Here is a 27,989-nt window from a genome sequence, read left to right on the forward strand (position 1 = left end):
GGGGGTAATTTATTTGATAAAACCCAACACCAAGAATAGACATTTGAAAGGCAATTTAGAATAAATAAAGAATAGTGAACAACAGGCTGAATAAGTGTACGTTATATGACGCATAAATAACCAACTGAGAACGTGCCTGGTATGTTAACGTAACATATTATGGTAAGAGTCATTCAAATAACTATAACATATAGAACATGCTATACGTTTACCAAACAATCTGTCACTCCTAACCGCTAAATCCGATGAAATCTTATACGTCTAGTCTCTAACGTGAATGAGCTAAATAATATTATTTGATATTTTGCGGTAATGTGTTAATAATTCCACACATAATTCACACCCCCGGCCAAACTATGAAAAAAACTGCGACTTATAGTCCAAAAAATACGGTAGTTACGGTCAATAAGTAGGTATGCCTGATAAATGCATATCCGCCAAGTAAGAATCATTCATTTAAATCCAGTATTTTTTAAAAGCTAGAGCATAAAAAAACCTTCTAAATTCGTTTTTTAACATTATGAGATCCCATTAAACATGAAATAACACTCTTTAGTCACCTTTACAATTTTTAAAACAATATAGTAATGCTACCTGAGGCTGAGCCAATCAGTGGTCATGATACTGGACCTTTGAATGGTTTGGTCTCTCCTAGTGGCTAATAACTGTGTTGTATTGATATTTTTAGTTTATTTGGCCATTTTTATGATTGAAATTTCTTAAGTCAAGACCAACAATTGTAGAACGTGCTTTAAAAATGTTTTTAAATATCTCCCCAAAAATCTGCAAAGTGGTTAAGCCGCATTATTTGAAGCGTGACATAGCAGGGGATGAAGGTGATGTCGTAAGGTGAAACAACTGTGAATATTGAGTAATAAACAGCCTTTAATGACAAGAACGTAACACCATTCGCGTCACAAATGGACATATCAGACCTATTCTTTCAACAAATTATGCTTGTGAAGTGTGAAAATAAGTTACCGTATTTTTCGGACTATAAGTTGCAGTTTTTGCGACTTATACTTAGGAGCGACTTATGTGTGAAATGATTAACACATTACCGTAAAATATAAAATAATATTAATTAGCTCATTCACGTAAGAGACTAGACGTATAAGATTTCATGGGATTTAGCGATTCGGAGTGACAGATTGTTTGGTAAACGTATAGCATGTTCTATATGTTACAGTTATTTGAATGACTCTTACCATAATATGTTACGTTAACATACCAGGCACGTTCTCAGTTGGTTATTTATGCGTCATATAACGTACACTTATTCAGCCTGTTGTTCACTATTCTTTATTTATTTTAAATTGCCTTTCAAATGTCTATTCTTGGTGTTGGGTTTTATCAAATAAATTTCCCCCAAAAATGCGACTTTGTATGTTTTTTCCTTCTTTATTATGCATTTTCGGCCGATGCGACTTATACTCCGGAGCGACTCATACTCCGAAAAATACGGTAATCATTCCGAATATTAAAACGTAAAAACAATAAAAACTTTGTAAATGAAAGCGTAATTTCAATTTTACAAATGCGGCTTGTGGATTTAATTTAAATTTTTAATTTAAACGTATTTTTTAAGAGTTAACTATTAGCAGTAGGACTTAAAAACAACAACAGAACAGTCTTTACTGATAAAGGTGTCACTTATAACACGTGAAAACAACAAAGTCCACCTTTACTTTTGATAACAAGTCACAACGTGTACAAAAAGTGCTATATATCTTTCTCCTTTGGCGTTCTTCGATATTGTTTTGGCCTCAGGGTTTCAAAAAGCTATGCAAAGTTTTTGACGCTCACTGAACGGAGGTCTCCAGATACACGATATCATGACGTCATGCTGCATCATGTGTTTTGTTTTTTTTTGAAAGTACAACTTTAGGGCCTTAAGAGGTTGCGCTGTGTATTACTATTTAACTACCTTTTCCCTGCTCGTAAAAATACGAGATTTGGCGTTCACGTAAAGTGATATATAAACCCCGCGCTACTCTCGCTAATGACTCCTGGCCCTGTGTGACTCCTGGATCAGTCTGCGTCCATTAATGATGCAGGCGTGTTTGTGTGTCAATTAGGGACTGGAAGGGATTAGCCATCTCTGGAGAGCTCTAATTAACTTGCATGATGATCTTTTTTTTTTTTTTTTTTTTTTGAAGTGGCCAGACAGGAAGTAGTCGCGGAGGTGCTGCAGACCTTCAATGGCAGCCTCAAAAGCCCGAATGTCACGGCCAAAGTGTGCACCGCCACCTCCTCCTCCTCCTCAGCCCCCTCCCATAGACACAAACACACACTGACCGTGACCACATGCAGACTGAGAGGCATGTGATGTATACAAGTGCTTAACAGGTTAAATATGTGGGCAGGAGGAACCTTGGAGCAACAACATACAAGCAAACATCGGGGAAAAACTAAAAAACTAAAAAATTACCCGGTTATGAAAAACACAAATGTCCACTGCAGAGGACATTAGGTCTCAGAGGGTTAAAATGAGAAGAAGAAGTTACAAAATGTGGTACAGACCTCTTTGTAGTTCACCTTGTTGGCCTCCGATCGCTTCCGCTTTCTGCCCTTCCCTTGATGACTCCGACTGAGGAGAATCCATTTTGCAACCTGCAAGAGGGAAGGGAGGGAGTGAGGCAGGAAATTAAGGGCGCAATGAGGTGGGAGGAAAAACAGCGAAAAAAGTAGCTTTGAGTGAGCCGTGACGAGTGGAAAGTCCAACGAGGATCTATTGGACGGAGTGAGCCACCAGCCCCTGCTTTGACACGTCTAAACGTACACGTCTACTGTCGCGCTCTTTTGCAGGGGCATAATCATTCCAGCCTCTCGGCGCGCCGTCACGCTCCGTATGGAACCCGCACGAACAGAAAGAGTTAATAGTGAAACTACGGATCCATTTACACAGTGCAAAACTATCTTAACGTCAATGTGGATCTGGTGGGACGCGTTTGCCAGATTAGCGGAAGTATCACAAACACTAACGTGGGAAGTTTAAGAAAACACTTAATGAGAAACGTGAATGACAAGCAACAGATGCACAAGCAGTGGGTGCCACCGCTTCACTGATGGCGCCACGGAAAAATGCCATTATACCATATGTGCAGGGACAGAATCAGAAATAAAAGGGAACGAGGTGGCCGAGTCATAGGATACACTTCACAAGGTAACGTACTTCAAAAGGTGCGAGGACGCAAGAGTGCTTACCTCCGCCTTGACTTCCTCCGCCGGCGTCGACCTGGACCATACGGCGCTCCTTTCGTGCAGCCACTGGACGAGAGAGGGGAGAGCTGTGAGTGATTGGGACAGAGTGGAATGCTGTGCAGAGCCAGGGAGAGAGAGAAAGAGCCAGAAAGACAAGAGAAAGAGAGAGAGACGGAAGGGGAGGGAGGTGGAAGGAGAGGGAGGCGGGAGTGTGCGATTCAACTCGCTCCACAGGACGGAAACTGGTGACTTGACTCTTGGAGGAGGAAGTGGATGAAAGGCGATATCTGGCACACATCAGAAGGGATGGTCGCATCGGTTGTCTTAATGTCTGATCCCCCCCACCCCCTGCACACACACACACACACACACACACACACACACACACACACACACACACACACACACACACGCACACAGACAGGCATACCATTTACTCTCTTAACCTTGTCAAGGCTTTCAGCGAAAAGGCTGCTGGAGGGATGTGGCTCAACAGCGTTAATGACATCGCGACATCATCAATGGAGCGCTACTCAGACACAAAAACTACGCCGAGGCAAAATCAGTGACATGATCTGAGGTCAGTTGAACTCAAGTTGCTTCAATGTGGTTCAGATAAGGATCAAATGTGGCTCCTCCTGACCTTGCACTTCCGACGAGTGACGTCACGTCCGGAAAAGTCTGCTGCTGCGCAAAAACAAAGTACTATCTTTCTGTCTGTGTGCTTGTAATTGTTTTACGGCTTTCTTTATTCCTCATCAAACATATTTAGTAGAGATGTCCGATAATGGCTTTTTTGCTGATATCCAATATTCCGATATTGTCCAACTATTAATTACCGATACCGATATCAACCGATACCGATATATACAGTCGTGGAATTAACACATTATTATGCCTAATTTTGTTGTGATGCCCCGCTGGATGCATTAAACAATGTAACAAGGTTTTCCAAAATAAATCAACTCAAGTTATGGAAAAAAATGCCAACATGGCACTGCCATATTTATTATTGAAGTCACAAAGTGCATTACTGGTGGGCGAGGTTGGAGAGTAGCGGGGGTGTATATTGTAGCGTCCCGGAAGAGTTAGTGCTGCAAGGGATTTTGGGTATTTGTACTGTTGTGTTTATGTTGTATTACGGTGCGGAAGTTCTCCCGAAATGTGTTTGTCATTCTTGTTTTGGTGTGGGTTCACAGTGTTTGTAACAGTGTTAAAGTTGTTCATACGGCCACCCTCAGTGTGACCTGTATGGCTGTTGATCAAGTATGGCTTGCATCCACTTGTGTGTGTAAAAAGCCGTAGATATTATGTGACTGGGCCGGCACGCAAAGGCAATGCCTTTAAGGTTAATTGGCGCTCTGTACTTCCCCCCTACGTCCGTGTACACAGCGGCGTTTTAAAATGTAATACATTTTACTTTTTGAAACCGATACCGATAATTATGAAACCGATACCGATAATTTCCGATATTACATTTTAAAGCATTTATCGGCCGATAATATCGGCAGTCCGATATTATCGGATATCCCTAATATTTAGTAGTCTTATCAAACTTACCCACTCTCTGTGTCACCATCTCTCTCTCAGCTAAGTAGCTACTAAGCAAACAAAGCTAAGCTAAGCGAGTCATACCAAAGACTATAAAAATGGGACCCATTGCCTCCCTGCTTGGCACTCAGCATCAAGGGTTGGATTTGGGGGTTGGATCACCAAATGATTCCCCTCACCTGCCAGGGGGTGAACAAGGGGATGGGTCAAATGCAGAGGACAAATTTCACCACACCTAGTGTGTGTGACGATCGTTGGGACTTTAACTTTAAGCTAGTTGCTCTGAAGACGGCAAGACCGTGACTCGGTGAAAGAAACAACGTGAGTACTGCTCGCTACTCTTCCTGCACTGCTCTCATGGATAAGTTGGCCCTACTAGAGGACTGTGTCTGCCGGTTAAAGGAAAGTAATTTTGTAACTTTAGATGCTGGAGACACGTTTGCTAGCGTTAGCTTTAGCGAGCTGACTGACCCAGTTTGTAGAAGCCCTAAGCGGCCTACAAGCCACTGTAAAGCGGTTGAGTCGCATATTAAATTTAGCCCTTTAGCTAGTTCTACACCCCAGTCTACCAGACACCACACCTTAGTCATAGGGGACTCCATCATCCAGAACATACAACTTAGTAAAATAATTAAGTGTATTCCCGGGGCCAGGGCACCCGATATTGAAGCTAGTCCTAGGGAGCTGACTCGCAACAGGCCGAGTGAACACGTACGACAGGCTAATCGCACCACTAGCTACTCCAATGACACTAGGATGAGACAGTCAGAGATTACAAAGAGTAACATAGCTCGGATTTGTAATCTCGCTAGAAAAATGTCTCGGCGTAGAGTACTTGTCTCTGGCCCTTTGACAGCGAGAGGCAATGATGAGAGGTATAGATTAGTCTCTTTTAAGAAGTGGCTGGCTAGTTTTTGTACAGAACAGGGACTAACGTTTATTGAAAATTGGCCCTCTTTCTGGGGCAAACCGGGCTTGCTGAAGAAGGACGGCTTTCACCAGAACCGGGAAGGCTCCATCCCCCTTTCCGGAAATATAGACTACTATTTGAGTCACATTTGACAAACTACACTAGAGCAAGCTTGGACACAGGCAATTACAGTGTCTGTTAGCTCGGGTGACGAGTCAGTTAAGCTAGAACTAACCAGCGCCAGGCTGGAAAATTCATGCACACAGTATTTCTTATAGAATAATACATAACTCACATAATGTTTTTTTTTGTAGTGACTGTGCCAGAGGTGAACATGCATTCTACTGAGGTGGCAAATTATGACGCGTTAAATCTATCGCAGCACCAAGCAAACAATCTCAAGATCCCTATCATATCAATTCGTAGATGTGATTGAAATTATTTACGGCGCACTACACAAAATAGACGTAATGTTACTAATATCAGTCCTACAGATTAGGGATGATGTTCGAAACCGGTTCTCCCGGTTGTTCGATAAGAAAAGAACCGTTCGATAAGAAAATAACTTATTCCATGGACTCGAATCCCGTTTTTGAGAAACTGTTCCCATTATCTAGGCCACGATAGTAAAGAAAAAGAGTTGGTTCTTTATTCGAATCCCTGGGAACGAATCCCGTCCCACAAGAAATGCCCTGTGGGACAGTCTAATGACTGAGCTACGTCATTTCCTGTGATGTCACACAAGCAGCAAAAATAATGGACCGAGCATGGCTATTCACCTATAGTGATCACAGAGACAGGTTGTTTTTGTGTTACTGTATATATTTGTTTTTCTGAAAAATCCCACTTAATATACTTTGAGTAACAACAGTCAATATTTATTTTTTAAATTTTTTTAGGTGGGTAACAGTCAATATTTATTTATTTATTTTATTTTTTTCTTATAAAATAAAAGTGAGCTTTTGTTAAACCAAATATTGTGTTTTTTTCCATATACAACAACCTATCTGGATTCGGTAAGAGAATCAATAAGGAATCAGTTCGATAAAAGGATTCGATAATGGGCTCGAACTCGATAATTTCTTATCAAACATCATCCCTACTACAGATACCATTAACACAAATTCCTCAAAACAGCCCACTACCTATGGTATGGGCTTTTTAGACATCAGATCATTGTCTCCCTAAACATTATTAGTTAATGAAGTCATTAGAGACAATAATCTTAACATCATTGGTCTCAGTGAAACTTGGCAAAAACCAGATTAATTTGTGCCGCTTAACGAGGCATCTTCTCACATATTGCCCGTCTCCTTGAAAGGGGTGGAGAGGTCGCACTAATATCCAATGAAAACCTTAACCTTAGTCCTAACCTAAGTAATACATATAAATTATTTGAGGTGCTTACAATGAGGTCTGTCACACCACTACTTTTCCATCTGGCTGTTCAGTATCATTCTCCTGGGCCCTATTCAGACTTTATCAGGGACTTTTCAGAGTTTGTTGCTGATCTAGTGACGCACACAGATAATATAATTATAATGAGGGGTTATAATATCCATATGAATGGATGCGTGGCGCTCTAGACTATAATTGATAGCTTTGGTCTTATACAATTAATAAATGAAACCACGCATCGCAACAGTAATGCAATAGACCTAGTCCCTGTCCAGGGTGTCACCACCTCCAAAGTTATGGTACTTCCGTACACTAAAATAATGTCCGATCACTACCTTATAAAATTTGAAGTTCTGACTCATTGTCAACAAGCTACCAATAACCAATGCTTTAGCAGCCACAACATTAATGCTGTCACAACCACGACTCTTGCTGGTCTACTGCCCTCGGTAGTGGCACCATTCCCAAATGATATGGACTCTATCGATAACCTCACTAACAACTTTAACGATGCCCTGCGCGACGCCATTGATAGTATAGCATCGCTAAAGCTAAAAAAGGCTCCTAAAAGGCGTACCCCCTGGTTTACAGAACAAACCAAAGCTCTTAAACTATCATGTAGAAAGCTGGAACACCAGAGGCCTGCGACTAAACTTTGGGTTTTCCATCAAGCATGGAGTGATAGTTTAACTTATAAACACGCGCTTACCTTAGCTACAACTAATTACTACTCCAATCGCATACGCCTCAATAAATATTTGTTCAATCCATTAGCATCGCTAACCCAACAAGGTCCTCCCAGTAGCTCCACCCACTCGGCTAATGACTTTATGCAATTCTTTACTAAGAAAATTTAACTCATTAGAAAGGAGATTAAAGATAAAGCGTCCCAGCTTCAACTGGGTTCTATTAACTAGAGGTGTGGGAAAAAATAGATTTGAATTCAAACCGTGATTCTCACGTTGTACGATTCAGTATCGATTCTCATTTTTCAAAAGTTGTTTATTTTTATTTATTTATTTATTATTATTTTATTTTTTTTATTCATCTATCCAACAAAATAATACAAAGCAATACCAGAACAATGCAATCCAATTCCAAAACCAAACCCGACCCAGCAACACTCAGAACTGCAATAAACAGAGCAATTGAGAGGAGACACAAACACGACACAGAACAAACCAAAAGTAGTGAAGCAAAAATGAATATTATCAACAACAGTATCAATATTAGTAACAATTTCAACATAGCAGTGATTAAAAATCCCTCATTGACATTATCATTAGACATTTATAAAAAAAGAAAAAGAACAATAGTGTCACAGTGGCTTACACTTGCATCGCATCTCATAAGCTTGACAACACACTGTGTCCAATATTTTCACAAAGATAAAATAAGTCATATTTTTGGTTCATTTAATAGTTAAAACAAATTTACATTGTTGCAATCAGTTGATAAAACATTGTCCTTTATAATTATAAAAGCTTTTTACAAAAATCTACTACTCTGCTTGCATGTCAGCAGACTGGGGTAGATCCTGCTGAAATCCTATGTATTGAATGAATAGAGAATTGTTTTGAATCGGAAAAATATCATTTTTGAATCGAGAATCGCGTTGAATCGAAAAAATTTTATTTATAATCGAATCGTGACCCCAAGAATCGATATTGAATCGAATCGTGGGACACCCAAAGATTTGCAGCCCTACTATTAACGCATATATGAATGTATGTACGACAGATATTGCCCTCCAAAATCTCTCTTTTTTTTTTTGAAGAAATAACATTATAGGAACACCTGCAACTTGTAAATGGGACAACACAAACAACATGTTTACTTGACCCACTTCCTGGGAAACTTGTCAAGGGGCTGTTAGGACCAACAGTGCGAAATGTTATTAACTTATCACTTTGCTCTGGTACTGGTACCCTGGCATTCAAAAAAGCGGTTATTCATCCTCTGCTCAAAAGACCTAACCTCGATCCTCTTCTCTTGGCAAACTACCGTCCCGCCTTACCTTTATCTCGAAAATCCTCGAAAAAATTGTTGCACAACAGCTAAATGAACACTTAGCGTCTAACAATCTCTGTGAATTCTTTCAGTCCGGGTTCAAGGCAAATCAATTTACAGAGACAGCCCTCGCAAAAATTACTATTGCTACCTATGAATGCTGATACATCATCCATGTTGCAGCTACTTGATCTTAGCGCTGCTTTCGATACCGTCGATTATAACAATCTATTAGAAAGTATCAAAACACGTATTGGTATGATAGACTTAGCCTTTTCTTGGTTTACTCCTATCTTATTGACAGGATGCAGTGCGTAACAATGTGACCTCGGAGTATGTTAAGGTAACGTGCAGAGTTCCACATGGTTCAGTTTTTGGCCCTGAACTCTTCAGCATCCATATGCTGCCACAAGGTGACATCATACGCAAATACGGTGTTAGCTTTCACTGTTATGCTAATGGCACCCAACTCTACATGCCCCTAAAGCCGTACTTGCCAACCTTGAGACCTCCGATTTCGGGAGGTGGGGGGTGGGGTGCGGGGGCGTGATTGGGGCGGGGGCGTGGATGGGGCGGGGGCGTGGTTGGGGGCGCGGTTAAGAGGGGAGGAGTATATTTACAGGTAGAATTCACTAAGTCAAGTATTTCATATATATATATATCTACATCCTGAAAATATGCAAACAAAACTGTGTTTAGATAATTGATACTTCAAACTTGCATAAACAAATCTTAAGGAATATAACATAACTTGGCTTCTGAGAGCTTCAAAATGTAATGAATAAAATGCTAAAGTTGTTAATAAACAAGCAATTATTTAAATAATTAAATATGGTCATTTTAAATGAATTATTATGATCATTTAAAATTAACTATTTCCAATATGTTTATTTTAATGTATAATTCAATGGCTGGATGTAATAAGGAGTCAGAAAAAATACAAATAAAAATATAATTAATTTTGATGTTTTTAGCAAAATATAGTAAAAATGTATTTAGTTTCTTTTTTAAATTAATAAATATATTTATTTTTAGGTAAGATAAACATAATAATACAATTTATCTCTAGTCTGGATGATTTAGTTCTTGTCACCCTGTTGTCCTCCCGTCATAAAAAAAGGCTGTCCTCACTTAGGTTCGCATGGAGCTGGAGGGGGCGTGGCCTCCAGCTCCGGCTGAAAATTGGGAGATTTCGGGAGAATATTTGTCCCGGGAGGTTTTCGGGAGAGGCGCTGAATTTCGGGAGTCTCCCGGAAAATTCGGGAGGGTTGGCAAGTATGCCTAAAGCTGACCAACACGCCAGATTGTAGTCACCTGGAGGCGTGTCTAAATGAAATCAAACAATGGATGTCAAGCAACTTTTTGCAACTTAACGCTAAGAAAACAGAAATGCTGATTATTATTCTCAATAATACCATCTTAACATTTGACAACAAAACAATTACATAAAGCGACTCAATAAAGAATCTGGGTATTATCTTTGACCAAACTCTCTCATTTGAGTCACACATTAAGAGTGTTACTAAAACGGCCTTCTTTCATCTCCATAATATCGCTAAAATTCGTCCCATTTTGTCCACCACCAACGCTGAGATCATTATTCATGCGTTCGTTACGTCTTGTCTCGATTACTGTAACGTGTTATTTTTGGGTCTCCCTATGTCTAGCATTAAAAGATTACAATTGGTACAAAATGCGGCTGCTAGACTTTTAACAAGAACAAGAAAGTTTGATCATATTACGCCTATACTGGCTCAGATGTGACTTTAAGGTTTTACTACTTACGTATAAAATACTAAACGGTCTAGCTCCATCCTATCTTTCGGATGGGACAAATGATGATCCAGAAACTTACATTTTTGAGCATGAATATACCGAGGATGAGCTTCAAGTTTTAATTAAACACTGAGTGATACGCAGATCTGGCTATAGTGAAACACTAAGCCTTGTGTAGCAGTAGTACTAAACTAAATATGAACGCAACAAAACAGTCACTTACAATGTTTGCTATAACTGGAATGCTGACTGATGGGATGTTTATATCTTTCAGCAGGAGACTTTTGCTCCCCGTTTAAATGATTAGTTTGTCACAACCCTCACTCCTTAGGTAAAAAAAAAAAAAAAAAATAGGATGAAACAAGCATATTGCCGTGTCTTCGGAGAGATGTCTTTGGGTCTAAGTTGAATTTCAAAGTTGACCAACTTCTCAGTTTATTGCCACAACCTTCTACTATACAGGTGTGAGGCATGATTTATAATCTAGCATTAGCTTCCAAACACAGAGGGGATTTAGCAGCAGCTCAGTAGCCAACATACCTCTCGCTAGTTGCCAGACAAGCAGTGTGAGTGTCTCTCTAAACATGGCGCTGTGTTAGCTCTTACAATAGCTTGGGTAATTGCAGGTGACAGCATGCAAATTGAGCGTCATTGGGATTTTGTAGGTTTTTTTTTAGAGGGCTTTATAAGCGGAATAGATGACTCCTTATTACCTGCATTACAGCTGTTTCTTATTAGCGGTTTTTCACTATCTAGAATGCAGAGAAAAGAGAAAGACATGAGAATTGTGAATGATAGGCAAAATAAAAAAAAGTGCAGTTCCAACAGATTAGTCCAATCTATGTAAAGTGATGCAATTTCAGACATAGTGTCATAAAGTTGCTCAGGTATTTTTACACTTGTATGTCAGTTACGAATATTAAAATGTTACTTAAAACATTGTCTGTACAGTAAATAAAGGTTTTAAGTAGAGATGTCCGATAATGGCTTTTTTGCTGGTATCCGATATTCCGATATTGTCCAACTCTTAATTACCGATACCAATATCAAGCGATACCGACATATACAGTCGTGGAATTAACACATTATTATGCCTAATTTTGTTGTGATGCCCCGCTGGATGCATTAAACAATGTAACAAGGTTTTCCAAAATAAATAAACTCAAGTTATGGAAAAAAATGCCAACATGGCACCAGAGGTGGGTAGTAACGCGCTACATTTACTCCGTTACATCTACTTGAGTAACTTTTGGGATAAATTGTACTTCTAAGAGTAGTTTTAATGCAACTTACTTTTACTTTTACTTGAGTATATTTCTAGAGAAGAAACGCTACTTTTACTCCGCTACTTTTATCTACATTCAGCTCGCTACTCGCTACTAATTTTTATCGATCTTTTAATGCACGCTTTGTTTGTTTTGGTCTGTCAGACAGACCTTCAAAGTGCCTGCCTTACTGGTGAAGTTTCACTCCGTTCCACCAATAAAATGCAGTCACTAGTGACATTTGACTCCGTTCCACCAATCAAATGCAGTCACTGGTGACGTTGGACCAATCAAACAGAGCCAGGCGGTCACATGACCTGACTTAAACAAGTTGAAAAACTTATTGGGGTGTTACCATTTAGTGGTCAATTGTACGGAATAAGTACTGTACTGTGCAATCTACTAATACAAGTTTCAATCAATCAATCAAAAGTGTGAAGGAAAAAAGACACGTTTTTATTTCAACCGTACATCCCGTCAAAAGCCTAAAGACTGACTGCACAGTTCCTGTCTTCACAATAAAAGTGCCGCTCCATCGCGCTTGCACTTACAAAATAAGAGTCTCCGAAAGCCAGCGCAAACAAGCTAGCAAGCTACGGAATTTGCCGCCAATGTATTTCTTGTAAAGTGTGTGAAAACGAATATGGAAGCTGGACAAATAAAATGCCAAAAACCAACCACTTTCATGTGGTATTAGACAGAAAGGAGGAACTTTTCTTCTCCTCGATTTGAAAACGTGGACGTTACCAGCACTACTGTCTGATTACAATCAATGCAAGTCATCAGAATCAGGTAATACACCAACTTATATTCTTGTCTTCATGAAAGAAAGGAATCCGTATGTTAAACATGCATGTATATTCATTAAAACACCTTTAACATGTAAACAAAAACGGCAAACTAAATAAATATAAATGATATACTGTATATATCAATTTATGTGTATATAAATATATATATATATATATATATACATACATATATATATATATAAATACATATACATATATATATATATATATATATATATATATATATACACACACACACACACACACACACAGTTATATATATATATATATATATATATATATATATGATATGTGTGTGTATGTTACTCATCAGTTACTCAGTACTTGAGTAGTTTTTTCACAACATACTTTTTACTTTTACTCAAGTAAATATTTGGGTGACTACTCATTACTTTTACTTGAGTAATAAATCTCTAAAGTAACAGTACTCTTACTTGAGTACAATTTCTGGCTACTCTACCCACCTCTGCATGGCACTGCCATGTTTATTATTGAAGTCACAAAGTGCATTATTGGTGGGCGGGGTTGGGGGGTAGCGGGGGGTGTATATTGTAGCATCCCGGAAGAGTTAGTGCTGCAAGGGGTTCTGGGTATTTGTTCTGTTGTGTTTATGTTGTGTTACGGTGCGGATGTTCTCCCGAAATGTGTTTGTCATTCTTGTTTGGTGTGGGTTCACAGTGTGTCGCATATTTGTAACAGTGTTAAAGTTGTTTATACGGCCACCCTCAGTGTGACCTGTATGGCTGTTGACCAAGTATGGGCTTGCATTCACTTGTGTGTGTGAAAAGCCGTAGATATTATGTGATTGGGCCGGCACGCAAAGGCAGTGCCTTTAAGGTTTATTGCCGCTCTGTACTTCTCCCTACGTCCGTGTACACAGCGGTGTTTTAAAAAGTCATACATTTTACTTTTTTTAAATGAAACCGATAATTTTGAAACCGATACCGATAATTTCCGATATTACATTTTAAAGCATTTTTCGGCCATCTCTAGTTTTAAGGTTTACGTTTGATATGGACAGAGTAGGAAGTAGATGCATTGTGTTCGACCAAACTACATCATCACACAATGACACTTCTTCCATGCACAATTCTCCACACACACACACACAATACACAAAAACACACATGTGATTCATCTTGTAATATGTTCACATGCCACACACAAGGTTCAATAGGACAACTGCATGCCTGGATACCACTCAGTGCGTATGACACAACGCTACTCCAGCAGAAATAGCACAAAAAGCCAAAGATAGTAGAAAGAGGATGTTGTCAAGAGTGGGCTGTGGAAAAGCCAGTGAGTGCAGAGGCAAGTAAATTGGCATTGTGTAACGGGATAGCACACATAGCTCTTTTTGCAACCTTGATCCACTGCTACCATTCCATGAATAGCAAGGCTTTTGTCTACCTCAGGTTGTCCCCCCACTGATCCCTCTCCGTCTGTGTATACAGTAGTCTCCTGCATTCAATCAATATTCGATGGAGCGCTCTGAATTTACACCTCTTAGCCATCATCTCATTTTGCTAACTTCAGTTTCATCTGCAAATAGTACATTCTTTTTAACTACTCAAAGCCACATTTGTTGTTGTCAATTAGCTCTGCCAATAATGTGTTGTTACAAAGAGAATTCATATCCATTTTTACTAGAAAAATATTCACTTTGGAGTTTCATTGGAATTTGGTTTATGAATGGACAAATTGATACCCGCCACTGAACTAACCAGCTTGATGAGTCTGCCGAACAGGCTTCACTTCACATCTTGAAATGCGGCCTTGGCATTATACCAACTATCTGTCAGCTACAGACGTGAGAGCTGTCGGCTTAAGTTTGAACATTTTGTTTTTCTTCAGCGAATATGCTAACCAAGTAGAATGCTTATGCCTTGAGATCGGTAGGTTGTGAGTTCAAACACCGGCCGAGTCATACCGAAGACTATAAAAATGGGACCCATTACCTCCCTGCTTGGCACTCATCATCAAGGGTTGGAATTGGGGGTCAAATCACCAAAAATGATTCCCGGGCACGGCCACCGCTGCTGCTCACTGCTCACTCACCTCCCAGGGGGTGATTAAGGGTGATGGGTCAAATGCAGAGAATAATTTCGCCACACCTTGTGTGTGTGTGACAATCATTGGTAACTTTTTAACTTTAGATTGTCCTGAAAAATTTGGAGGTAATCCAAATCCCATTTACTCTCTGTAAAGCACCAGTTCCATTGGCAGCAAAACAGGCCCAGAGCATAATACTACCACCACCATGCTTGACGGTAGGATTGGTGTTCCTGGGATTAAAGGCCTCACCAAACATATTGCTGGGTATTGTGGCCAAACTGCTCAATATTTGTTTCATCTGACATCACATGGACAAAGATAAGACCTTCTGGAGGAAAGTTCTGTGGAGGTTGGGTCTTGGGCACAGTTGGGTGTTCCAACAGGACAATGACCCCAAACACACGTCAAAGGTGGTAAAGGAATGGCTCAATCAGGCTAGAATTAAGGTTTTAGAATGACCTTCCCAAAGTCCTGACGTGTGGACAATGCTGAAGAAACAAGTCCATGTCAGAAAACCAACACATTTAGCTGAAATACACCAATTTTGTCAAGAGGAGTGGTCAAAAATTCAAGCAGAAGCTTGCCAGAAACTTGTGGATGGCTACCAAAAGTGCCTTATTGCAGTGAAACTTGCCAAGGGACATGTAGTCAAATATTAACATTGCTGTATGTATACTTTTGACTCAGCAGATTTGGTCACATTTTCAGAAGACCCATAATAAATTCCTAAAAGAACCAAACTTTGTGAATGTTTTTTGTGACCAACAAGTATGTGCTCCAATCACTCTATCACAAAAAAAATAAGAGTTGTAGAAATGATTGGAAACTCAAGACAGCCATGACATTATGTTCTTTACAAGTGTATGTCAACTTTTGACCACGACTGTATATACACCAGTTCTAATATGTAGTAGCCTAATGTGTTTCCCTTAATTTCTATATCAAATACCTTCTCTTCCGGTTTCGGAGCAACATTTACAGTAAATGTTCCAAATCGCGGGGGGGGGGGGGGGGGGGGGGCTGAAAGGGACAAGCGGTAGAAAATGGATGGATGGATGGGTTCCTCATCGATGAGTTCCAGCTTCAACAACAATTTGAATATCATGTAAGTCGCCATTGTTCACTACTCCTACTATCCTACCACGCAGGAAGCTAAATAGCTAATCAATTAGAGTTGTTGTTGCTTACTGTAATAAAAAAACAAAAAAACACCCCCTCACATTTTGGTAGAGGGGGGAGGCGGACAGCGGAGTGACCATGCAGGAACATAATCTAGGCCAGTGTTTTTCAACGTTTTTTGAGCCGAGGCACACCACCAGCAGAAATCATTAAAAAAATGAAACTCAGCAGCCGATATTGACAGTAAAGTTGTTGGATATAAATTCAAACCATAACCAAGCATGCATCACTATAGCTCTTATCTCAAAGTAGGTGTACTGACACCACCTGTCACATCACGCCGTGACTTATTTGGAGTTTTTTGGTGTTGTCCTCTGTGTAGTGTTTTAGTTCTTGTCTTGCGCTCCTATGTTGTTGTTGATTGTCATGTCATGTACGGATGTACTTTGTGGACACCGTCTGCTGTTCCACACGCTGTAAGTCTTTGCTGTCGTCCAGCATTCTGTTTTTGTTTACTTTGTCGCCAGTTCAGTTTTAGTTTCGTTTTGCATAGCCATCCCTAAGCTTCAATGCCTTTTCTTAGCTGCACTCGCCTTTTGTTTATTTTTGGTTTAAGCAATAGATACCTTTTTACCTGCACCCTGCCTCCCGCTGTCGTCTGCATATTGTGATCACGACAAACCATGTTCCTGACATCTACAAAGCAATTAGCTACCTGCTGCCACCTACTGATATGTAAGAGTATTACACGGTTACTCTGCCGCGCTCTAGACAGCACAGACACTCAACAACGGCACATTATTTGCGGATTATAATTACTGGTTTGAAAAAAATATTTTTAACCCAATTAGGTGAAATGACAATCTCCCACGGCACATCAGACTGTATCTCACGGTACACTAGTGTGCTGCGGCACAGTGGTTGGAAAACACTGGTCTAGGCTGTACAGTGCCCACCCAGTGTATACGCCCCACCACTTCCTTGATGACAGCTTTGTGATTAATGGAAAAAAAGGCTTCACGATGCATCTTAAAATAAAGCCTACAACCATACTTGCCAACCTTCCCGATTTTCCCGGGAGACTCCCGAATGTTAGTGCCTCTCCTGAAAATCTCCCGGGGCAACCATTCTCTCGATTTCCACCCGGACAACAATATTGGGGGCGTGCCTTAAAGGCACTGCCTTCAGCGTCCTCGACATCCGGTCGTCACGTCTGCTTTTCCTCCATACAAACAGCGTGCCGGCCCAGACACATTAAATATGCAGCTTTTACACACACATAAGTGAATGCTATGCATACTTGATCAACAGCCATACAGGTCACACTGAGGGTGCCCGCATAAACAACTTTAACACTGTTACAAATATGCGCCACACTGTGAACCCACACCAAACAAGAATGACAAACACATTTCGGGAGAACATCCGCACCGTAACACAACATAAACACAACAGAACAAATACCCAGAACCCCTTGCAGCACTAACTCTTCCGGGACGCTATGTTCTAATAATAATAATAATAATAATAATAAGATAGTGCTTTGGGGATAGGTTGATTGGCAACACTAAATTGGCCCTAGTGTGTGAATGTGAGTGTGAATGTTGTCTGTCTATCTGTGTTGGCCCTGTGATGAGGTGGCGACTTGTCCAGGGTGTACGCCGCCTTCCGCCCGATTGTAGTTGAGATAGGCTCCAGCGCCCCCGCGACCTTAAAGGGAATAAGCGGTAGAAAATGGATGGATGGCTGGATGCTTTTCTATACTCTAGAACCTCAAAGTGTGCACAGAAGTGAGAACTCATCACCATACTTGCCAACCCTCCCGATTTTTCCGGGAGACTCCCGAATTTCAGTGCCCCTCCCGAAAATCTCCCGGGGCAACCATTCTCCCGAATTTCTCCCGGACAACAATATTAAGGGCGTGCCGTGATGGCACTGTCTTTAGCGTCCTCTACAACATGTCGACGCGTCCGCTTTTTCATCATACAAACAGCCTGCCGGCCCGGTCACGTGATGTATGCGGCTTCTGCAGACACACGTAAGTGACTGCAAGACATATTTGATCAATAGCCATACAGGTCACACTGAGGGTGGCCATATAAACAACTTTAACACTGTTACAAATATGCGCCACACTGTGAACCCACACCAAACAAGAATGACAAACACATTTCGGGAGGTCTCAAGGTTGGCAAGTATGCCTACAACTCTTCTTCAGTCAGCTACAGATGTAGGCGCTGTACGCTTGATCATTATATTTTCCAATTAGGCGGACCTAGTGTTACGCCTAGTAGCAGATCGGACCCCAGAGCGGAGAAGCGGAGTGTGCTTTCCAAAAAGTGTCTTTACTCACATAGCACTGGTGGGGAAATAAACAGAAAACAATGGCTCCGGAGGGAAACAGCCAGTGCCACAAAAAATTGTCCAAACAGTAAAAACAGAGCAAAAAAGAAAGAGTACAAAACAGCAAATAAAATGATACCAAATGGTAGTCAAACGGGAAATAAGTATGGAGGACTCAAGAGAAAGAAAGAACCATTGGCAGCAGGTGAGAGAGATCAGACTAAGTAGGTGGCAGAGATTGCAATCAGGTGTGCTCTGTGTCTCCGCCCACCTCCAGTGTCATGGAAACTGAGGGGAGAAAGAGGAGAGCCAGAAAAAGCAAGAAGGCCGAACAACAGAACGTAGCACCAGGCATGATGTTCCTGATACCATGTGAGCGTAATAACACTGTAGCTCACATGGCTATGCGAATAGTAGTGGAGCTAATGTTTGAGTCCTCCTGTCTCACTCCTAAATGTTACTTTGTTGTATGCGATACATGGCATCAAGTGCAACATTACAGTACGGTGGTACCTCAAATTAAGAGTCCCCCGACTTAAGTGTGTGTTGGGTGGAGTTTTTTCTTGCCCTGATAGTGGGATCTAAGCCGAGGATGTCGTTGTGGCTTGTACAGCCCTTTGCGACACTCGTGATTTAGGGCTATATAAGTAAACATTGATTGATTGATTGATTGAGATAAGATCCGTCTTTGCGATCTTGTTATGCTGTAAGTTGCGAGCAAAAAATCCCCGCCATTAGTTGGCGTAGCAAATGTCACAGTGAACCCCATAAGAACCCCTCACTAGTATTAGTTTATAGCTAGAGATGGACATAGCTTTGTTTGAACCACGATGGGAAGCAAGAAAGTGAGTGTGAAGGACAGTGCCGAGAAGAACAAGTGGATGATATTTATTGAATTAAAACAATAAATCATCAAAAAAATGATCCAGCATGTCACCAACTTGGCAAAGCAATTTCAACACTGAAGCAGAATGAGTCTAACACCAGCCAAGAATGGTAAAATAATATTTAACGGCAGATATTTATCCATGAAAACATGGAAAGCTGCTGATGGTGTGTTTGACGGCGAAGCATCTGGAAGGAGATATTGTAGAAGTCCACTCTTCAAGGTATATGCTGTACATTTTAAATACAGTACTTAATGATAATGATAAATGGGTTGTACTTGTATAGCGCTTTTCTACCTTCAAGGTACTCAAAGCGCTTTGACACTACTTCCACATTTACCCATTCACACACACATTCACACACTGATGGAGGGAGCTGCCATGCAAGGCGCTAACCAGCACCCATCAGGAGCAAGGGTGAAGTGTCTTGCTCAGGACACAACGGACATGACGAGGTTGGTACTAGGTGGGGATTGAACCAGGGACCCTTGGGCCGCGCACGGCCATTCTTCCACTGTGCCACGCCGTCCCCACTTCATAAAACTACTGTAGTTGTTAGTAGTGCATGTTGTTGTATTTTTTATACAATATTACCGAAACGTTTTTGTTTTTTTAATGAGTTTTAAAATTGTGTTGTTTTGCAGAGTAAAGCACCAAATTGCTTTCAGTTCATTTGTTTTCAGTTTTAAGGTAAGAGCGCTATCTCAGAACCAACTTGAGGTACTACTGTATATTTAAAAACAGGATAGCGCTTCTCTGAGCCACACACTTGTGGACAAACAATGCTCATTAGCATTAAAGCTACACACAAAATGTTCTTAGGTATGGATTATTAAAAGCACTTTTTCTAAATTCCAGTGTCAAGAGTGGATTTTGGCCAACACACTTCCAATTCACTATTGTTGAACCTCTGATAATTTTCAAAAACTGTTGAAAAGAGCCTACTGACCAACTGCATCTCTGTCTGGACTGGAGCCTGCAGTGCCTCAGACTGGAAGTCTATGCAGAAAGTGGTGAGGACGGCGGAAAAGATCATCAGGACTCCTCTTCCTCCTATCCAGGAAATCGCAAAAAGCCGCTGCATGACCAGGGCTCAGAAAATCTGTAGAGACTCCTCCCACCCCCACCAAGGACTGTTGTCACTGCTGGGCTCTAGAAAGAGGTTCCGCAGCCTCCGTAGCAGAACCTCCAAGTTCTGTAACAGCTTCTTCCCTCAGGCCATAAGACTCTTAAACGCATCATAACAATACCCTCAATTCCCCCCAAAAATGGATTAACTGGCTGGAAAATAAAGACAATATAACATACATCCGTAAACGTGGATGCATATGCAAAAGTGCAAAAAAATTATCTGTACAGTAATCTATTTATTTATATCTGCACCTTATTGCTCTTCTATCCTGCACTACAACGAGATAATGCAACAAAATGTCGTTCTTATCTGTACTGTAAAGTTCAAATACTCTAACATGGACAGACAAGATTGTAATAATCAAAACGTGGGGACTGCCGTAGTGTCCTTGGGCAAGACACTTCAGCCTTGCTCCCAGTGCCACTTACACTGGTGTATGAATGTTTGGTGGTGGTCGGAGGGGCCTTAGGCGCAAACTTCCTTCAGTCTACCCTACGGCAGCTGTGGAATGTGGAGTGAATGAGTGATGGGTTCTCACTTCTGTGTGCGCTTTGAGGTTCTAGAGCAGGGGTCCCCAAACTACGGCCCGTGGGCCGGCTCCCCAACATCCATAATCCGGTCCACGGGAAGTCCCAAGTTTAAAAAAAAGTTGTTGTTTTTTTTTGTTGTTTTTTTTAAATCTTTCCTTTCTAATCCATTTTCTACCGCTTGTTACTCTCAGTGTCTCCTAGCCGCTAAGGAAAATCATGTTGTCTAAAAATTAAATATATATATATATATATATATATATACAGCCCGGCCCCCGGCCAATTTTTTTTAACCCAATGCGGCCCACGAGTCAAAAAGTTTGGGGACCCCTGTTCTAGAGTATAGAAAAGCACTATCTTATTGTTATTGTTTTTATTATTATTAGAACATATCTTCATTAGGGATAAATGCTTTAAAATGTAATATCGGAAAATATCGGTATCGGTTTCAAAATTATCGGTATCGGTTTCAAAAAGTAAAATGTATGACTTTTTAAAACGCCGCTGTGTACACGGACGTAGGGAGAAATACAGAGCGCCAATAAACCTTAAAGGCACTGCCTCTGCGTGCCGGCCCAATCACATAATATCTACGGCTTTTCACACACACAAGTGAATGCAAGGCATTATTGGTCAACAGCCATACAGGTCACACTGAGGGTGGCCGTATGAACAACTTTAACACTGTTACAAATATGCGCCACACTGTGAACCCACACCAAACAAGAATGACAAACACATTTCGGGAGAACATCCGCACCGTAAACATAAACACAACAGAACAAATACCCAGAACCCCTTGCAGCACTAACTCTTCCGGGACGCTACAATATACACCCCCCCCAACTCCGCCCACCTCAACCTCCTCATGCTCTCTCAGGGAGAGCATGTCCCAAATTCCAAGCTGCTGTTTTGGGGCATGTTAAAAAAAATAATGCACTTTGTGACTTCAATAATAAATATGGCAGTGCCATGTTGGCATTTTCCATAACTTGAGTTGATTTATTTTAGACAACCTTGTTACATTGTTTAATGCATCCAGCGGGGCATCACAAAAATTAGGCATAATAATGTGTTAATTCCACGACTGTATATATCGGTATCGGTAACTAAGAGTTGGACAATATCGGATATCGGCAAAAAAGCTATTATTGGACATCTCTAATCTTCATCAAAAAACCAGTAAAAAATACAGGTTGAATGAGTGTGGAAAGCCTAGCATTGAGGACCCTTTGTGAATCATGTGAACCATATTTTTATTTCCACCAAGTACCTCAGCCTACATGCATCCTCCCAAAGAGACTGCTTAGTCATCTGCAGAGATGTCCAAAACAAGCCGGAACTTGACTTTCCATTGGCGCTCTCTTAACAGCGGGACCAGTAAATATCATTGTTTAATATTTCCTGCCTTTCTGCGGTTCCAGTCTCACTGGAGAAGCATGTCTACCAATGGCCGGAAGACAAGCATTAGGAGCGAGACCTTGTCTTTTCTTTTTCGTTTTGAAAGCATGTTTGTGTGCCGCGTACACAATGCACATTTTAGTAAAAAGATTTGTATGGATAGGGCTGATCTTATTAGGCGGTGACTGGCACATCAAACAACAAGAACCAGGCCTCGGCGAAAGCGCTCGGGCCGCGGCCCAATCAGGTATGAGAAAACAGAAGTCTCTCTCTCTCTCTCTACTTCTTCCCCTCCTCCTCTCCTAAGGCTCCAGTTACATCATCACGTCATCTAGAAAATGAAGGCTCCCAGAAGACAGAAAATGCACACACGCGCAACAACGGCGGTGATTAAGATCCGTTACCATGGAAGACTATCTCTGGCAAGAAATGACGCCTGTTGATTAACAATCACATTTAAAGAGCTCTCGCTAATAAAAAAAGATGCGTTTCATTACAAGAGTCATTATATTTCTACTATTTAAATAAATCACCACACTCCCACGCACACAGCAAAACCCGCAAATGTGTTGTGATTTAGGCCGGAGACAGTTTGATTTAGATGCCTGTCTAATGGAACCATGTGACATATTTCAACTGTTGTTCATGTGTTGTTTGATGAATGGATCCACTCCCATACTGATTCACCGAGACGCAAGATTGATACGTGCGATATTCACATGCTGAATGATGTCACAGCTGCACTTATAACACAAAGTGGCCATCAGAAAAAACACAACTGCAAAACTAGGCACATAAAATTGAAAGATGGGATAAGCCTGAATAGAACAACATAACTCAATCCAATGAGATGGATAATATTGTACATAGGAGCTGTAAAATTGTATCAACCACAATATGAAACATATTGTTAAATCGATAGCTTTCCTGACTTAGGCGTCGTGGTCGATCAATCAAAAGTGAACATTATTGTCTTTTTAGTTGTTTATTTAATCTACTGTACCTTGTGGTGGTAGCCACAGCCACTTGTATGAGTAACATGCTGTAACTTTATGACAATAGTGGAAAATATCTATAACTTCTGACCAAAGTAAGGCTTTGCTATGGAGGTTAATGTGTAATGTGTGTCTTTATTACAAAATATATTTTTTGACACTCAATTTATGTACCGTATTTTTCGGACTATAAGTCGCAGTTTTTTTCATAGTTTGGCCGGGGGTGCGACTTATACTCAGGAGCGACTTATGTGTGAAATTATTAACACATTAGCGTAAAATATTAAATAATATTATTTAGCTCATTCACGTAAGCTACTAGACGTATAAGATTTCATGGGATTTAGCGATTAGGAGTGACAGATTGTTTGGTAAACGTATAGCATGTTCTATATGTTATAGTTATTTGAATGACTCTTACCATAATATGTTACGTTAACATACCAGGCACGTTCTCAATTGGTTATTTATGCCTCATATAACGTACACTTATTCAGCCTGTTGTTCACTATTCTTTATTTATTTAAAATTGCCTTTCAAATGTCTATTCTTGGTGTTGGGTTTTATCAAATAAATTTCCCAAAAAAATGCGACTTATACTCCAGTGCGACTTATATATGTTTTTTTCCTTCTTTATTATGCATTTTCGGCCGGTGCAACTTATACTCCGGAGCGACTTATACTCCGAAAAATATGGTAACTGATTTTTATTTTATTTTAAGTTTTGTGAACTGTATTTCTTTTTGCAGCAAACTATGCTGACAATTTCAGTGAAAAAAAAATTTGGTAGCAAATGGATGTGTTTTGAAATTCAGTGTATAAACAAATTGTGTTTGAAAATTCAGTGTTTTAAAACAGTGCAGAAATAATGTGCTGCTTTAAAACAAGATCCATCCATCCATCCATTTTCTACCGCTTGTCCCTTACGAGGTCACGGGGGGTGCTGCAGCCTATATCAGCTGCATTCTGGCGGAAGGCGGGGTACACCCTAGACCAGTGTTTTTCAACCACTGTGCCGCGGCACACTAGTGTGCCGTCAGATACAGTCTGGTGTGCCATGGGAGATGATCTAATTTCACCTATTTGGGGTAAAACATATTTTTTGCAAACCAGTAATTATAGTCTGCAAATGATGTGTTGTTGTTGAGTGTCGGTGCTGTCTAGAGTTCGGCAGAGTAACCGTGTAACACTCTTCCATATCAGTAGGTGGCAGCCGGTAGCTAATTGCTTTGTAGATGTGGGAAACACCGGGAGGCAGTGTGCAGGTAAAAAGGTATCTAATGCTTAAACCAAAAATAAACAAAAGGTGAGCGAGTGCCCCTAAGAAAAGGCATTGGAGCTTAGAGAAGAAGAACAAAACTAAAACTGAACTGGCTACAAAGTAAATAAAAACAGAATGCTGGACGACAGCAAAGACTTACTGTGGAGCAAAGACGGCGTCCACAATGTACATCAGAACATGACATGACAATCAACAATGTCCCCACAATGAAGGATAAAAACAACTGAAATATTCTTGATTGCTAAAACAAAGTAGATGCAGGAAATATCGCTCAAAGGAAGACATGAAACTGCTACAGGAAAATACCAAAAAAAGACAAAAAGCCACCAAAATAGGAGCGCAAAACAAGAAGTAAAACACTACACACAGGAAAACAGCAAAAAAGTCCAAATGAGTCAGGGTGTGATGTGATAGGTGGTGACAGTACACCTACTTTGAGACAAGAGCTATAGTGATGCATGCTTGGTTATGCTTTAAAGTCATATCCAAAAATCGCGACAACGACTTTTTACTGTCAACTGAGTTTAGTTTTTTAATGATTTCTGCTGGTGGTCTGCCTCCGCATTTTTTCAATGCAGAAAGTGTGCCTTGGCTCAAAAAAGGTTGAAAAACACTGCCCTAGACAAGTCACCACCTCATCGCAGGGCCAACACAGATAGACAGACAACATTCACACTCACATTCACACACTAGGGCCAATTTAGTGTCGCCAATCAAGATACACTTCCGGTAAATTTAGACTGAACTGTCTCAGAACCAGCCAATGAGGTGTCGAGTTTGTAATCACGTGACACAAGTCTTACAGAGAGGCAGATAATGCAGCAATACATGCGGCCAGGCCATTTCATCCGCTGTATGAGCTTGGATCCCTTTTTATGAACACTTTATACATGTGGAGGTTTCTGTGCATTTGTGAAAAATCCCAAAATTCTGCAAAAAAGGATAAAAGCTGATCACACGATAGTACAAACACTCACACAATAATGACTGCTACTAAAAACATTATAACAGACCATCTAAAAAACTGAATTCATTTTAGTTTTTTACTGATTAAGAAATGAACGATGCTCCACCACTTCCCAGACCACCTCCTTAAACGACATATTTTATAATCGATCTAGAACAACAAATGTGCAACAAACACGGCGAAACATAAACACAAAGGGTAAAAAACATCCAAATATTGGATATAATATCATTTTCTGCAGAACTTTGTTGTAGAAATCTGCCTCCATTTGACACTCACGTCTCAGGCTTGTTGCTGTAAAAACAAGCCCCGCCCTCTCTGCTTCATGCCTGATCTGCATGTATCCTATGGTTACCATAGTAACCCACAATTGGAATCATTTGTATAGTCTGTAATCACCCATCAAGCCACATTGAAATGTTTATTATGCCCATGTAGCCCAGGTAACTGTCTTTTTTATGCTGTTTTGCAAGACCCGTGTCACATGACTTCAAACTTGACACCTCATTGGCTGGTTCTGAAACAGGATCGATTACTTCAGTCTTAATTAACCGGAAGTGGGTCTTGCGTATTGAAGCAGCAAAGTTCTGCGTTGAATTTTTCAGCACTGATTTTTTTTTTTTACATATAATTTTTATACACTTATTTTTTTTATACACTGAATTTTTAAAAGGGTGGAGTGCCATCTCCGGGTTGGGGAGGAGATCTTGCCCCAAGTGGAGGAGTTCAAGTACCTCGGAGTCTTGTTCACGAGTGGGGGAAGAGTGGATCGTGAGATCGACAGGCGGATCGGTGCGGCGTCTTCAGTAATGCGGACGCTGTGTCGATCCGTTGTGGTGAAGAAGGAGCTGAGCCGGAAGGCAAAGCTCTCGATTTACCGGTCGATCTACGTTCCCATCCTCACCTATGGTCATGAGCTTTGGGTCATGACCGAAAGGACAAGATCACGGGTACAAGCGGCCGAAATGAGTTTCCTCCGCCGAGTGGCGGGGCTCTCCCTTAGAGATAGGGTTAGAAGCTCTGTCATTCGGGGGGAGCTCAAAGTAAAGCCGCTGCTCCTCCACATCGAGAGGAGCCAGATGAGGTGGTTCGGGCATCTGGTCAGGATGCCACCCGAACGCCTCCCTAGGAAGGTGTTTCGGTCACGTCCGACCGGTAGGAGGCCACGGGGAAGACCCAGGACACGCTGGGAAGACTATCTCTCCCGACTGGCCTGGGGACGCCTCGGGATCCCCCGGGAGGAGCTGGACGAAGTGGCTGGGGAGAGGGAAGTCTGGGCCTCCCTGCTTAAGCTGCTGCCCCCGCGACCCGACCTCGGATAAGCGGAAGAAGATGGATGGATGGATGGATGGATGAATTTTTAAACACACATATTTTACTTCAATTTTTCTTTCACTGAAATTGCCAGCATAATTTGATTTGAAAAAAATTTAGTTCACAAAATTCAATTGCAAATAATCAAAAAGAGCTTTCGTAAAAAAAGACGCAAATTAAACTCCATACTTCGCTACGAATCCTAAAATAAAGCATGTGGCTCTGCCAACTATCATTCAGTTACAGACGTGTGAGTGGTAAATTACATCATTTGATTGTTCTTTGGTGAATAACTAAAGCTAGCATGATGTTGTAAAACCTGAGTGCATTGTTAGCGATGTAGCTCACCATGTACACATCTCAAATTGTGTTACAAACATTTCAACACAATTGCAATAAAAACGAGCCGTTTTCTGTGCGCCAAAAAACTTATGCAGTGGATATTTGTAGGCATATTGTGTGAGTTACGGTCAATTTCATACAGTTCTTGTCTTTGTTTTTGCATTTTTGTCTAATTCTGGTGTACTTTTTGGGCGACGTTGTCTCATGTTGGGTCTTTTCGAACTTGTTTTGTCTACTTTAAAAAAAAAATCCTCCATTCTTAAGGGATTTTGTCATATTTGTTGCTTCTCTCATTGCGTAAAATTTTGACTCTTTTGGATTTCCAAAATAGTTATACAAGTGTATATAGTAGGGGTGTGGGAAAAAATCAATTCAAATTCGAATCGCGATTGTCACGTTGTGCGATTCAGAATCGATTCTCATTTTTAAAAAATCGATTTTTTTTATTTTTTATTTATTTATTTATTTTTCTATTTTTAAAAAGAAATTATTATTATTATTATTATTTTTTAATTAATCAATTCAACAAAACAATACACAGCAATACCATAACAATTCAATCCAATTCCAAAACCAAACCCGACCCAGCAACACTCAACACTGCAATAAACAGAGCAATTGAGAGGAGACACAAACACGACACAGAACAAACCAAAAGTAGCGAAACAAAAATTAATATTATCAACAACAGTATCAATA

At 40.6% G+C, this 27,989-nt stretch overlaps 1 protein-coding gene across 3 annotated transcripts in view; it reads right to left on the reverse strand.

The window, feature by feature from the left end:
- Positions 1-27,989, reverse strand: part of aopep (aminopeptidase O (putative)) — a 207,872-nt gene that overhangs the window by 58,891 nt on the left and 120,992 nt on the right. For all 3 annotated transcript variants that reach the window (XM_061928246.1, XM_061928245.1, XM_061928247.1), the window contains 2 exons: positions 3,208-3,270; positions 2,524-2,613 (listed from right to left, as the gene is read on the reverse strand). In XM_061928246.1, coding sequence (XP_061784230.1) covers positions 2,524-2,613; positions 3,208-3,270 — 153 coding nt within the window. The remainder of the gene's footprint in view (positions 1-2,523; positions 2,614-3,207; positions 3,271-27,989) is intronic.

The sequence above is a fragment of the Nerophis lumbriciformis genome, linkage group LG33 (assembly GCF_033978685.3).
Source record: "Nerophis lumbriciformis linkage group LG33, RoL_Nlum_v2.1, whole genome shotgun sequence".
NCBI lineage: Eukaryota > Metazoa > Chordata > Actinopteri > Syngnathiformes > Syngnathidae > Nerophis > Nerophis lumbriciformis.